The 14,332-nt window shown below is 40.8% G+C and overlaps 1 protein-coding gene across 5 annotated transcripts in view; it reads left to right on the forward strand.

Moving 5' to 3' along the window:
* The window catches only part of plxnb1a (plexin b1a), an 87,963-nt gene that overhangs the window by 44,601 nt on the left and 29,030 nt on the right, over positions 1–14,332 (forward strand). For 4 of the 5 annotated variants that reach the window (XM_037772860.1, XM_037772863.1, XM_037772861.1 and 1 more), the window contains 7 exons: positions 3,305–3,433; positions 5,380–5,480; positions 6,318–6,450; positions 6,623–6,779; positions 8,242–8,350; positions 9,067–9,175; positions 11,698–12,480. In XM_037772860.1, the coding sequence (XP_037628788.1) occupies positions 3,305–3,433; positions 5,380–5,480; positions 6,318–6,450; positions 6,623–6,779; positions 8,242–8,350; positions 9,067–9,175; positions 11,698–12,480 (1,521 nt within the window). The remainder of the gene's footprint in view (positions 1–3,304; positions 3,434–5,379; positions 5,481–6,317; positions 6,451–6,622; positions 6,780–8,241; positions 8,351–9,066; positions 9,176–11,697; positions 12,481–14,332) is intronic. The other variant, XM_037772864.1, reaches the window with a different exon arrangement.

A 14,332-nucleotide genomic window follows, 5' to 3' on the forward strand; every position in this document is an offset into this window, starting at 1 on the left:
AGTTGGTGCTGAATTTAACAATTTCTTACCACTCGAGAATTGATAAAAATTATCAATAATCCCTCCAAAATACCACATTAAGACACCAAGACCTTGAGGAACACCATAGAAAAAGCCATGCTGTGATTTGGTATCAAAATGTTTTGACATTTGTAAGATTTCTGCAAGAATTGCATTTTCCGGCGATTGGATGACGAGTGCTTCTGTTCTGGAAACTGCTCAGAAACTCCCTTATTGTCAATATACCTAGGAAAGCCATCCATCCTCTGAATGCTCTAGGTCTCTAGTTTGTGGCTGTAAAGTTTCATGAGGCTGTGATTATCCTAGAGGTCACCACAGGTCATTTTTTACAGTGAGGTCAAGTTTAAAAAAAAAATGGTCTCAATACAATGAAATGTCTACTATGGGGACTAACATCATCACACATGATTACAGTTGGGCTCATTAGATCCACAAGAGTCTCGGCTTTACAGTGATACCCAATTTATGCAATTCCAAGACTGTTTAGGGACCCCAGTATGCAGAAATATTCAGATATACCATTTTTAAATAGGGGAAAATAAAACATTTGTACTGCTACCAAAAACTGCATAGGATTGCTATAAAGTGGGCATGTCTGTAAATGGGAGACTCATAGGTACCCATAGAACCAGAGTCTGAAATTAGCACCTGTCACCCACCAAATGCGGGTAAATTCTTGGCAGTTGCGGGTAAAATCGTCAGGCTGTACGCAACTTTGGCAGACAGGGAAAATGCTAGTGATGGGAATAGAGAACCGGTTCCCATTAAGAACGGGTTCTTACTTGTCCAATTCCTTGGCATCCCATGCTTCTGTGACTATTGATTGCTCTGTATAGTTGCTTTCCAACAGTTACGCATGCACAATGACGCATATGCATGCTGTATTATGTTTCAGCTTGTTTGACCGGAGACTGGGCGGAGAGAAAAAAGGCATGCCACTACTAAACATGAGGGGACACACCCTGTTTGTTTACCTGATAATGCGACACTGTGAGCAACAAATCTGTGTTGAAATCTGCAGGTGGAGAGTTAGTAACGTTAACTGTTAGCAGCCGGTGGGCAGCACAGTCCTGCTTGGTCAAATAATGGAGTTACCAACATTAATGGAGGTGCCATTCGGTTATTATTATGAGGCGTTCACACGCTGCTCGGGGAAAAAAACTATTGGGCGAAGGTAAATTACAACGTTATCATGATGTGTTCAAATGTAATATTGTAAAATAAAGATTATGGCGGGAAACCTCAGTAAATCCAGTTTTTTAAAAGAGATGTTTTCACGGCAGTATAAAATAGATATTAGAGGGAATTATGACGTGTTTAACTTCTTTTAAATCAAAGCAAATATTTAAATAATCATAATCATTTGAATGTTTTTATGCAAACAATCACTATAAATGACAATAACAAAGTACAGTACAGTACTGTTTAGAGTACCCTCACTGCCCCGAAAAATAGGGCTTCCCCGGAAGCTACAGTGTAATTCGAATTTAATGTAATTCACCATGTATATAATGTTTTTAATGTAAAATATATCGAACATTGAATGACATCAGATCTAAAATGTTTTTCCTTCATTTAGTGCAGAGATTTCAAAAGTGGCAGATAAAATTTCTGAGCGGCAGACATAAAAGAAATACTTGTCTGCCACAGTGGCAGGCAGTGATAAAAGTTCATTTCAGACCCTGCATAGAACCCATTTTCATTCACATATCTTGGGGTTAGAGGTCAGAGGTCAAGGGACCCATTTGAAAATCGCCAGTTTTCAAATGCCAGTTTTTCCTTTCCAAAATCTTGCGTAAATTCGTAGTGTTATTTAGCCTTCTTCCCGACAAACTAGCATGACATAGTTGGTACCAGTGGATTCTTTAGGTTTTCTAGTTTCATATGATGCCAGTATCTTCACCTGAAAACTTGAAAACTGAGCCCGCTGTGTTCTCTGAAAGACAGAATAGTGGCCGCGCCCAAGTTTTAAGGCGTTAATCTCAGATACACTTCTTGCACAGACATTGCATCTTCAATACGGCGTCGCATACTCTACAAAATCTGACATGCAAAACGACAAACTGCATTAATTTTTTTCAAGTCACCAAGCATTACAGAGCTACTTCCCCATGCCATTATGTGTTGAGTGCATCCTCTTAATGGGACAACTGATTCTCCGTCCTGTTCGCAGTGATCAAGTGAGAGCCTTTTGGAAAGAGGCATGAAAACCTCTGCTAATCCCATTAGCATGAGGTAACATGAGAGTCTGAAGGCCTGGGAATCACTTAAGCCAGAGGTGTCTTCCTGTGCTTCATATTAGATTTGACTGTGCCGTAATCACATTCATGGCCACTTCTGCTGCGATCCTGCACAAGTGTGATTTGATTTGCGTTGGAGTTGTAAGCTGAAGAAGATATTCCTTTCGCGTTATTTCCTTTTTTGTCAGCTCCTCATTTTAGTCCTGCAGTGTGAGGAATTTACCAATTTCCTTCCTAGTGAAATGTGTTATATATTCATATATATTCATATACATATATTAGGGCTGTCAATCGATTAAATATTTAATCGCATGATTGTCCATAGTTAATTTGCGATTAATCGCAAATTAATCATATGTTTTTTATCTGTTCAAAATGTACCTTAAAGGGAGATCCGTCAAGTATTTAATACACTTTTCAACATGGCAGTAGGCAAATATGCTTGATTTATGCAAATGTATGTATATATTTATTAAATATTGTCTAGAAACTCTCACAGGTACTGCATTTAGCATTAAAAAATATGCTCAAATCATAACATGGCAAACTGCAGCCCAACAGGCAACAACAACAGCTGTCAGTGTGTCAGTGTGCTGACTTGACTATGACTTGCCCCAAACTGCATGTGATTATCATAAAGTGGGCATGTCTGTAAAGGGGAGACTCGTGGGTACCCATAGAACCCATTTACATTCACATATCTTGAGGTCAGAGGTCAAGGGACCCCTTTGAAAATGGCCATGCCAGTTTTTCCTTGCCAAAATTTTGCATAAGTTTGGAGCGTTATTTAACTTCCTTTGCGCCAAGCTAGTATGACGTGGTTGGTACCGAGGGCTTCCTTAGGTTTTCTAGTTTCATATGATGCCAGTATCAGTAAAACTGAGCCTGCTACGTTAAATAAATTAGTGGTGTTAAAACGAATTTGCGTTAACACGTTATTATCACGTTAACTTTGACAGCCATATATATACATACAGTATATATATACATATGTACACCACATTTTCTCAAGTGTCTGTTGTTTTTCTTGTGCACTTCTTCAGGTATATCTGGGCCAAGATGGCCAGGTGGAGGTATATGCGAACATGACGATCCAACCCAACTCACCCATCAACAGTGACCTTTTATTGGACCAGAAAGGAGCACACATCTACATCATGACCAAAACTACTGTAAGTATGAAGACATAGTAACACTGTTTTGGACAGTTAGAGGTGGTAAATGTAACTTTCTGTCTGGTTTATGGAGTCCAGCAGATTATGTTAGCAAGTAAGCATTCATAGGTTTCCACAAATCTTTGAACTAGTCAACAGATGTACAAGAACCGTACCCCTTCTTGGCGCGTCTGTCCACTGAACCCACTCACCCAGATGTCTCCATACACGAGACTGAACATGGCTCGTCATTCATCGGCGGACAATTTATCGTTTGTCAGAGTGTTTTTCAGGCTTTGATACTTCCTCAAGCTGTGTCCCTCTCACAGAAAAATAGGATAAAAGAATAAGAGGCAAAGAACATAAGAGAAAACAGAGAGGCCAGCTGGCTGGCGAGGTCAAAGGTCACTAACCCCGCTGTGATGGGTACAACAGTCGGCAGGAGGTGTAAGGTCAGACATAACAATGGTATTGATCAGAGAAAGTGGCCTCCATTGTGTTGGCACACTCCCTACAGAGTGTCTGTGTGGGTAGCCATAGATGCTGATGGATATGGGAAACTGTTTGTCTATACATTGAATGGCTTGTCTCACTTCTGGACCGCTGAATGCCTCAATCTGAATGTAGAGCTTTAGGGCTCAAGTTATATTTAAAATGCATTCATCTAAAACAAACTAATTATGATTACAAGCACTGCAATTGCCATTAAGGTAGTGTGTCATAAGCAGATTGAACTTTAGTTTGTTGAAGTCAGAAATATTGTAATCAGAAAATAAAATAAAGAGTCAAAAGGCAAGATGGTGTGAAACCAACTGTCCTATTGCACTCATTACTAAATCAAAGAGAGAAAAACATATACACAGTATAATCGCAACTTAATTGCACATTCTTTATCTGTTCAAAATGTAGTACTTAATACTCTTATCAACATGGGAGTGGGTAAATAAGCTTGCTTTATGCAAATGTATGTATATATTTAGTATTGTAAGTCAAAACAAACAAAAATACTAATTATTTTTATTTAAAAATATTATTTTATTTTTTATTATTTTTAGATTACAAATACTGCAATTGTCATAAAGCTTGTGTGTCATAAGCAGATTGAAGTTTAGTTTCTCAGACTCCGAAATATTTTAATCAATTCTACAAGTGTGGGAAAAGCCAATGAACCAATGTTTCAGCGTTTCAGACAGAGGGTAAATACAGGTATATTTAAACAGACCTTACGAGGAAAATAAAGGTTTTTTTTAACATTATAGCATGTAAACATGTTCTAGTAGAAACACAAAATACAAGTATGGATCTGAAAATTAGCATGATATGGGACCTTTAAAAAAGTCATAATGTTAGCATTATATTACTTGCCTGTAGCTATCCAGGTAAGCTAGTTAGCCCATTAGCTACCTTGAAAGCAACTGTCATAAACAAATGATTCAGTCATTTATATTGTTATGTCATCAATTATGTTTTTGCAAAAAATAAAAACAAAAACATAAAACATGGAGGATAGTCTTGAAACAATTAAGTGCTCTTTAGGATTTGGCAAGCGGTCATAATAGAGCAATGATTATTCTGCTTACTCGGTCGGTATGTAGGTCTATAACATTGCAGCTGGCAATAAAATGAAATCCAAGGCACTCTGGTGTAGTTAAACATCCTTTATAAGGTCTCTCGTGCCTTAATGAAGGACTCACATTTCTTTGAATTGCTTACCACAGTTATTGACCTGTAGACACACTGATTGTGTGTGCTGAGCAATAACAGCTTTATTCTTATTCATGCTGGGAAATTTGGCCAGAGAGTTTCTGAAATTAAAACAGCAGCTCTTTTGTGATTTATTATTTTTCATTTATTTCATTAGTCTATTATACAGAGGAGACCATGAAGGTGAAACAGAAGATCGCGACTAGTACCTCACATGTGAATTTGTCTTTGAGCACTCCCTTATCTGTGTGTGTTTTCAGGTAGAGAAGCGTCCGGTGGCAGAATGTGGAGACCACCTGGACTGTCAGTCCTGTCTGTCTGCCAAAGACCCCTATTGTGGCTGGTGTGTCCTGGAGGGACGGTGAGTCAGTGTACATATAATATAGTGGGGCTACTGCGAATGCTCTGTTGCATCCCTCCTTGTCAGTGTTGCCAGATCTCGTGAAAGAAACAAGCAACCAGGTCCATCGAAACAAGCCCAAAAGAAGCAACTCTCCACCCCAAAAAAAGCCTAAAACAAGCAACCTTACCCACCTACCACAGTATGACAGAGAGAGGCGGACACTTGATCACTTCATATATATGCAAGAATTTATTTGGGATTGGACGCATTTAATTTCATTCCTGCATTGCATTGCATTTTTGCATCCATTTTTAGCTTGTAACTTTTCATTTTTCTTGTTAACTAAACTTAAAGTTGAACTTTTAATTTTTGCATTTCGTTTCATTTTTGTATTTTTGCAAAGACTGTGAATCCAATGACAGCAAGCCTCATTGAAGAGAAAGATGCTGCGTTTCTGTTTTTCCAGTGCTAGCATGTTGAACCAGATTGGCATGATGTGCTCGTATGTCACACTTACAAAAATGGCAAAATGCCCCTCGAATCATCCCCAACTTGAGGGTGAATCCAATCTCTATGTCCACTCTCTTTTTCACAGTCTTTGTTGTACTTTTTGCCATATTGTGCCAACTTAGTACCTAGCATTGTTAGCTCAATCAACCCCGCGAAGATTTGTCTCACAACAACAACAACACTCTGAGTGATGGTGGCAGTTACGGGGGGTTGTGTGCGGATCTTGCAACAGGACAAACTAGACTAACTTTAGAAGCCCCAAAAATGTAATTAGCAGACTTGGCAACTCTGCTTCCTGTCTGCTTCCTCTTTCCTTGTCTCTCTCATCCCTCTGTGTTATTTCAGGTGTGGTCAGCGCTGGGAGTGCCAGCGAGGGTCTGTGCAAGGCCAGTGGCTATGGAGTTTCAACCAGATGCAGCAGTGCCTCAGTATCCAGCGCCTGAGCCTCTACAACATCAGCCGTGGGGAGAGGACTGATGTAATGCAGGGGGGAAGAGTGGGGAACAGATACACAATAATAGTCTACTGTGTGCCAGTTGTAGTCTTTCTTAACTCTCTCTGTCTCACACATTATCAGTTTCTGCTCACAACATTTCCTTTTCCATCCTTTTTTATTGATGTCCCTTTCCCTTTCTGTCTCCCTCCCTCAGATCACAGTGTCAGTAGAGGGCCTCCCAAGCCTAGGAAAAGGAGAGGCCTACTCTTGCTTCTTCCAGGACACAGAAGCTCCTGCCTCACTCACTAACACCGGTGTGATATGCTCCACTCCTGATGCCAGCAGTCTGCCCCCCATTGGCCATGGAGATGGTGAGTAGTTTTTGTATTAGGTCAACAATTGTACCCAATGAGTCAACTTTTTATACAAAACCTATGATGTCACGATTCTCCAAATGAGTGGATGATTCGATTTGAAAAAATGTTTCCCAGCACTGACGGCTATGCCATTGTTAGACTATGGAGTGTTGATTTGTAAAGATCAACAGATCATTGGTTTTAATGCCTTGACAACTGTCATTTTACATTTTCAAATTCTTCTTTAAAAAGATTTTCCATGGTATCAAGTGTGATATTACTACCATATATTTTTCGGAATGTACCACACTAAGGCCATATGGTGAGTCACCATTGGCAGAAGGGTACTTTACGATAACAGCTTAAGTTCCTGCTCCTGCAAAAAGCCACCTGAGGCCTGTACTACGAGGCGAGTTCAACATACCCAGGGTATCTTCTTGTTATCTGGCTGAACTAACCCTAACAAGTGGGATCCCGCTAAGTGGTCCTACGAAGGCGGTTATCAACTGGGTAAATCAAACCCAGGGTTTCTCAATATGGCTATGAGCCAGTCACATGAAAGGGCCGGTGTTTGCAGCATGTGACCAATCACAAACATGGACAAGTCTACTGTCAGCAGAGCGGCATATTTTGCAAACAACAAGAAAATATTAGACAAATGCGAAGAAATTTAACACATAATCCAGACTAAAAATAACACAGTTGAAGCTGCCAAATGCAGGAAGGGCAGCTGGCAAAAGAAAGAATTGCCGATGTGTGAAATGCGTAAATTAACAGACTTATTCATTTAACTGAACACTCAAAAGTCAGATAGATACGTCTAGATGGGACTTTGATATATAAATAGCTTTCAAAATAAAATGGATAAACAGATTACAGTAGTTTATATTATGATATTGATAATGCCCAACCTCGGGCACCGCACTCTGTGGCGATCGCAGCTCAAATTGCGCTGTGTCGCGAGCATAGACTGCTCTCTTCCACCGGGAAACAACAGTTGGTGTAACTATATCATCGTCCGGGTGGAAACAGTAGGGATTATACACACTGTTCAGTTCCAGAAACAGGCTAAGATAACGAAAAGGAACATTTTTTTTTACAAATTTGCCAGAAATTGGGAGAAATATGGGAGAAATGTGACCCCGGGAGGAAATCGGGAGGGTTGGCAAGTATGTACCAGTAAGCTACGCTGTGTCACCTTTGAAGTGTTGTTGGTTTTTTTCTTCATCAGCGCGCAAATAGGCGGGGGTTGGAGAGAAAAAACTAAATACAGGGTCGAAATCAAGAGCTCATTTCGATTGATTTTGGAATAAAAATCATGACACTCTTGGGTGCAGCGAGGACTATCATTTTTTCAAATCTTTATTGCAAGTCAGAAATGTGAAATTTACAAAACTACCAAAGCAGCACTATGATGCTTATGAGAATGACATTTGAAGTTGACATATACTGGCAACTGGTTGTTGTTTTGATGCAGAGTTTGTGATGGTGACCCTCTCACTGCGTTTCACAAACGTGACGGTAGCAGAGACAGAATTCACCTTCTACAACTGCAGTTTGGTCCAGCAGCTCTCTGGACGCAGGCCGTGAGTACACACACACACACACGCACACACACGGGACGCGCCAATACTGACTCAAATAGCATCGGATATCGGTGGCCGATCTATTCAATTCAATTTTATGTTTATATACTTTATATATTATAAATGTAAGGTATAAAGTTTATATACTTTATACATTATACACTGGAATTTGAATTCTTGTTTAAGTTTTGACCAATTCGTTGCTGCATTAAAAAGGTTTACATAGAAATGTAATTTCTGTTAATTTTGGAGATTTTTTACCAAGTTGCTGTAACAATTAAATAAATTCATATCTGTATATTTATTGGTTTTACAAAGTTAGGAGAGCAATGATTAAGTCGAGCTTGATGTTGTCTTACATATGAAAGAATGATCCCGGTCACTTCCACATAGTGAGGCGTACAGCTTATTAATTAAAGACTGGCATCGGATCAGTACTCGGTATCGGCCGATACTCAAAGCCCAGGTATCGCTATCGGTATCGAGACTGAAAAAGTCGGATCGGTGCACTTCTAGTAGTTCAGCATGTTTTAATACCAAGTGGAACTACTGAGCAAGATGCCGTGCAACAGCAAAGTATAGTTAATACAGTCTACAGTCAGGATGTGTGAGAATGAGTTTGTAGGAGTTGCCATAAGGGCATTTTTATTGCCACTAATTTTAATCATGTTTTTCTTTTGTTGTTCTGCTTGTACCCCTGCTGCGTGCTCTACTAGATGCCAAGGGTGTGTTAGCAGTCGCTGGGGGTGTAACTGGTGTATCCACCAGCATGTCTGTACACACAAACACACCTGCAGCCAAGGAGTCACCATCTACAACCAAAATGTGAGTCATCATTTAGTCTGGAAAAGGAAGGCTTTTGATTGTACTGAGAGATGTTCCAGAGAGGCGTTGATTCAACTCTGTGGTCACTTTGGAGGTTTGTGGTGCCGTTGATTATTATATTGAGAGATATTTTTTATATTTTGTCCACCTCATTTACATCAATGAGTACTTATTGTTAGAATTAGGGCTGTCAAAGTTAACGCGATAGTAACACGTTAACGCAAATTCGTTTTAATGCCACTAATTTCTTTAACGCATTAACGCATTTCGATCTTTCGATGGTTGTGGCAGGCTCAGTTTTCAGTTTCTGGACAGTATGTGTCATTGTTTTGTGTTTTTAATTTATTTCCAATAATAAATATGTACATACATTTGCATAAAGCAGCATATTTACCCACTCCCATGTTGAACTTAGTGTTACATACTTGACAAAACTCCCTTTAAGGTACTTTTTGAACAGATAAAAAATGTGCGATTAACTTGCGATTAATCGCGATTAACTATTTTAATCGATTGACAGCCCTAATTAGAATATAGCCTAATAGAGTATAACCCTATACAAATCAACAGCACCACAAACTCCAAAATAACCACAAAGTTGAGTCAACACCTCTCTGAAACTGTTTCAACAAAAATGAATCCTCCTTCATGAAGGTAGGATTTGTTGCAGGACAGTTGTATTAGACTGTATTAGTTTTAGTTAGGTGTACCCAATAATCTTACAACTGAGTGCATACTGTAAATATCTGAAAAACACTGTGTGGAATGTAATTTAAAGGCACTAGGTTTGTTTTGCTGGTCATATATCATACTGCATTGTGTAACATGCTGCACGTTAGTCTGTTGTGCATGTCTGTTTGATTTGTTTGGTGTAGTTTTCTGTTTGCATTTTTTATTGCCGTTTTACCATGAATCTTTATTATTTTTCTCATAAGTTGCTTCTTAGGCCCCGTCTACACGTACACAGATATTTTAATTAAAAACGATTACTTTCCCCTCTGTTAAAAAATAAATAAATCTGTCCACATGGCCTTCGTTTAACAAAATATCTCCATCAACATTAGAACGGAAAAACAACTCCAAACGCTCACCCTTACTTGTCACCATAAGTGAGATCACAAGTTAAGGGTCCAGGAATTTTTTTAGCACCCTTCTCACTCCCTTTTTTTCAGCTTCATTACAGTCAATTGGATAACAGTTACTGTTAGTGGGGGAGGGCTGGGATTCCTGGTCGAACTACATGACTCATCACTCTGCTGTCCTCAACTGTCTCTTTACATGCATAAATGACCAAAAGGAGCTCATTCAGGTTTATGTCCACAGCCCTTCTGAGTGCTCCAAACCTCCCCTTTAATCGCCCAAAAGCACATTCCATCACCATTCGGCCTCGACATGTTTAATGTGTTCCCTGCTTTGGCCTCCTGTGACTGGAACATTTTTCAAATGTAAAGTAGTAATTAGTTCGACCAGTGCTAACAAAACGTAATAAAGCTGTTAGTCTGCCATCTTTGTTATTTTTTCTGGGCATGCTCATTACACAAAGCAACAATGTGGGCATGCACAAAATGAGGAGAGGACGTCATCGTTTCCAAAACGCTCCGTTTTACACGTCCACACAGATACAAAGTCACCAGAGTTTTTCAAATTTTGCACTAGGAATGTGAGGGTGACGAAAATTCCCCACCGGTTGATAAACTTGTGACAACAACGGTATAACTGATTACACCGGACATTTTACAAGAAAATATGATGGTCAATATGTGTAGCACGGTTACTTTGATCTGACCTGTGTGTCTGGCCTCTCCGATAGAGCTTTTGTAGCGGTGCCGCAGGGGTCTACCTGGCTTTGCTGCGCCGCGTACACCGGCAGTGATCGCTCCGTCCTCCCCGTGGCGATTACCTCATTAACGTTACGGTTCTCTTATAGCATTGGTTTTAAATCTGAAATATTGCCAAATAGGCACGTTTGCTTTTTCGCTTCGACTCCAAATCCTTCGCCATCTCTCGGTCTGTCAACTCCCTTTCGTCCCGTGTGTGAAATGAGTGTAAATATGACACCTGCTACTCTGAGCTGAGACTTGGTATGGAGCAGATGCATTCACTGTCAGTTTGAAGCGTCCGTCGTCCAACTATCTATTGATAACATGCCGCTGATACGCCAAAATAAACTAAATTGGTTTTATTTCTGTAAAAAAAAAGCGAAACAAAGGTGGGGACGGTGGGGACGTAATGTAACCTATTTGTGCCCGACCACCGTGTGACACCGGTAACAACGACTACCGCAACAAGCCTAGAAGGCGTTTTTAAAACATATCCGTATTTGTGACCCAAAACTCCGTTTGCTCGGGACGAGAGGCCAAAACGTAGAGGAAAATATCCGTTTTACAAATATCTGTACACGTGTAGACAGGGCCTAAATGTATTTGCATACCCTTCTGTTTTATCCTAATTTTGTCTTCCCCCTGCTTTTTTCTCGTCCTCCCCTTCCCTCGCTTGTTCACTTGTGCTACTCCATCGTCAAGTTCAAACCGCCAACACCCACCATCCCACCACCCACCAGAAATTTGACCCCTTTACTTCCCACTGTCCGGGCTGCTACAACAACAGCAACAACAACAACAACAACCACAACAACAACAACAACAACACAGCCACCACCCACAGAGACACCTACCCCCACCACAGCAGCTGTCCCTTCAACTCCCACCACAGTGACACCACCCACCACCCCTAATGCTGAACCCATATCTCCCCTTACCCTGGCCACAACTTCCCCCTTTGTCAGACTCTTCAGCCAGGCCACTACCATACACAGCGACGTCACCACCACAAGCGGGTCCCTCCCTGATGTGGAGGGGACGACGGAGGGAAACGGTGGCCCTGTAAGAGGTTTCTCAGAGGATGAAGAGACTGAAACCTTGAATATCACTGTCGAAACTCCCCACACTACATTACCCAGCAGCACTAGTGGCAAAGTAGACCCCGAACTGATATTTTTAGAGCCATCTGGTGAAGTGGTGGGCTCTTCCTCTGATGTAAGCTCAACCACCTCCAGCGAAGTGTCCCTTTTAATAGACATCCCTATCGGTGACAATACAGAGTCCATTCCTCTGGCCGGCTCTGCAGAGAATGACTCACATCCATTGTTCAGTGAGTGGGAGACGCCAGGGGGAGAGACCGACGTGGACTCTGGCGCCAGCGAAAAGCCGTTCCTCTACACACAATCACCCGAAACAGTTATTGACCCCAACTCTGTATCTGCAGCAAACTACCAATCAGATTCTTCGACTGACTCTTATTTTCCGGTGAGTGCAGAAGCCACGTGTGCAGCTATAGTCTATAAATCGTACTGTTGCTCCAGTCGCCACGAGAAACCGCTTAAAGGAAAAGTTGTGGGAAATACTATTTTTTGCTTTCTTGCCGAAAGTTAGATGAGAAGAATGATACCACTCTCATATAGACGGGTTTCTTATATACACACATTACTGGGTGTGTGCGCATTCAGAGTCCGACCACCAAATACCGTTAGCATAATATGTATTAGTATGAAATTTGTTTATTATTATCGACTGTTATAAAATGGGTAGCATTAGATCAGACATTAAAGTGTGATTTGACTCAGGGGACCAGGGTCTGTTTGGTTGATACTCCCATCGCAGTTCAAGTTACGTGAGCCCCTCCCGATGGCCGCCGCAAGACACTTTTTCCTTAGCCATTCCTCAACAGGTATAACGTTAATATAAAACTGGAGACTTGGATTTTGGTCTTGTTATCCGTACAACCAGTCACACAGCAGCTCTTTGTATGTCGGGCAGGTGAACATTAACATCAGACCCCTGACGGCTCTCTTATAAATAGAGTGTTGCTGGCTGCTAGCTAACGTTATCGGTTAGCCCTCTGTCAGAAACGTAAGGCCAAAAGTCAATACAGTATTGCTGATATGTCCAATTACAATTTAAACGAACGTTAGCTAACATTAGCTTTCACGACCGCTTGTTGTTGTGACCGCTGAGGATGAGTGGACTACTCCGGTAGACTACCAGACGTCTTTCCTTCAAAATGTAACGTTACAGCATACCAGAGTGAGCTTTCCCCCGCCGTTACAGCAATTTAGAGCCGTAACTAAGTCTTGCGTCACTAGTTTTAAGGCATAGCCGCTAAATATATATAAATATTTCCTTATACTGTGGGTCGATCATCCTGTTGACTGAAAGCAGGGGGGGAAAACAGCTAGCCTGACAGATATAAGTGTGGTTTATTTTATTTTCCTTTAAAAAATACTGCTTAATTAACCCAGGGACATCTAAGCTTTAATCTGCAGTGAACATAAAACTACTTGGTCCACATTCTACAGCAATGCAAACCATGGGAAATACTGAATACTACACTCTCCTGTCAACAAGAAAGACAAATGACTGACGCAAAATCAGTCTTCTCAGATGTAAGGACGGAACTGAGAAATTCAAGGCACTTAACCTGACAGGTCTTATTGACTTGTCGACCCTCCCCATACCATTTCTGTTCATCTCACCCAATGATAGATGCATTTTCACAGGTTGCTACCCCTGATCATGACATTTTCAAGTCAACTCCCTCCTTGTAATTCATTGCTGTGATGTGTTTTCGTGTTGGTGGTCACTTAGTTATTGTTTTTATTTAAGTTTCATGTATATTTGCAGTTCCTTTGTTTTCATAATCTCCCATTTCTCACTTTATGCTAGACTAGGTATATGATCGGATAGCTACTCCCACGTTGGATATATTCATTTTTTTATAGGATTCTTCGGACTTTTCTTTAAAATAAACCAAAGATGACTTTAGTTGGATCGTTTTTGTGGACAGTCTTCCAGGTAAATCTAGGTTTGGTGGACAACCCCATCCATACTTTTTGCGTCCCATCCGCTAACATGGAAGGGATGGGAATTAGGATCTATACTGCAGCCAGCCACCAGGGGGCGATCAGAATGTTTTGGCTTCACTTTTGGGGAGCTGTCATGTCGTCCATCTTTATATACAGTCTATGGTTCACGCTAAGTCCCTGTCAAAGCAAATAGCAACAGTTCAGTGAAACTCTTTTGATGTTGTTGCATGACAACACCCGCATGTCCAAAAAAATATTTGTTAAGATCGAGGCAGAAGAAGTTGCGTGACCTGCAT

Source organism: Sebastes umbrosus, chromosome 6, assembly GCF_015220745.1.
Source record: "Sebastes umbrosus isolate fSebUmb1 chromosome 6, fSebUmb1.pri, whole genome shotgun sequence".
In the NCBI taxonomy this organism is placed as follows: domain Eukaryota; kingdom Metazoa; phylum Chordata; class Actinopteri; order Perciformes; family Sebastidae; genus Sebastes; species Sebastes umbrosus.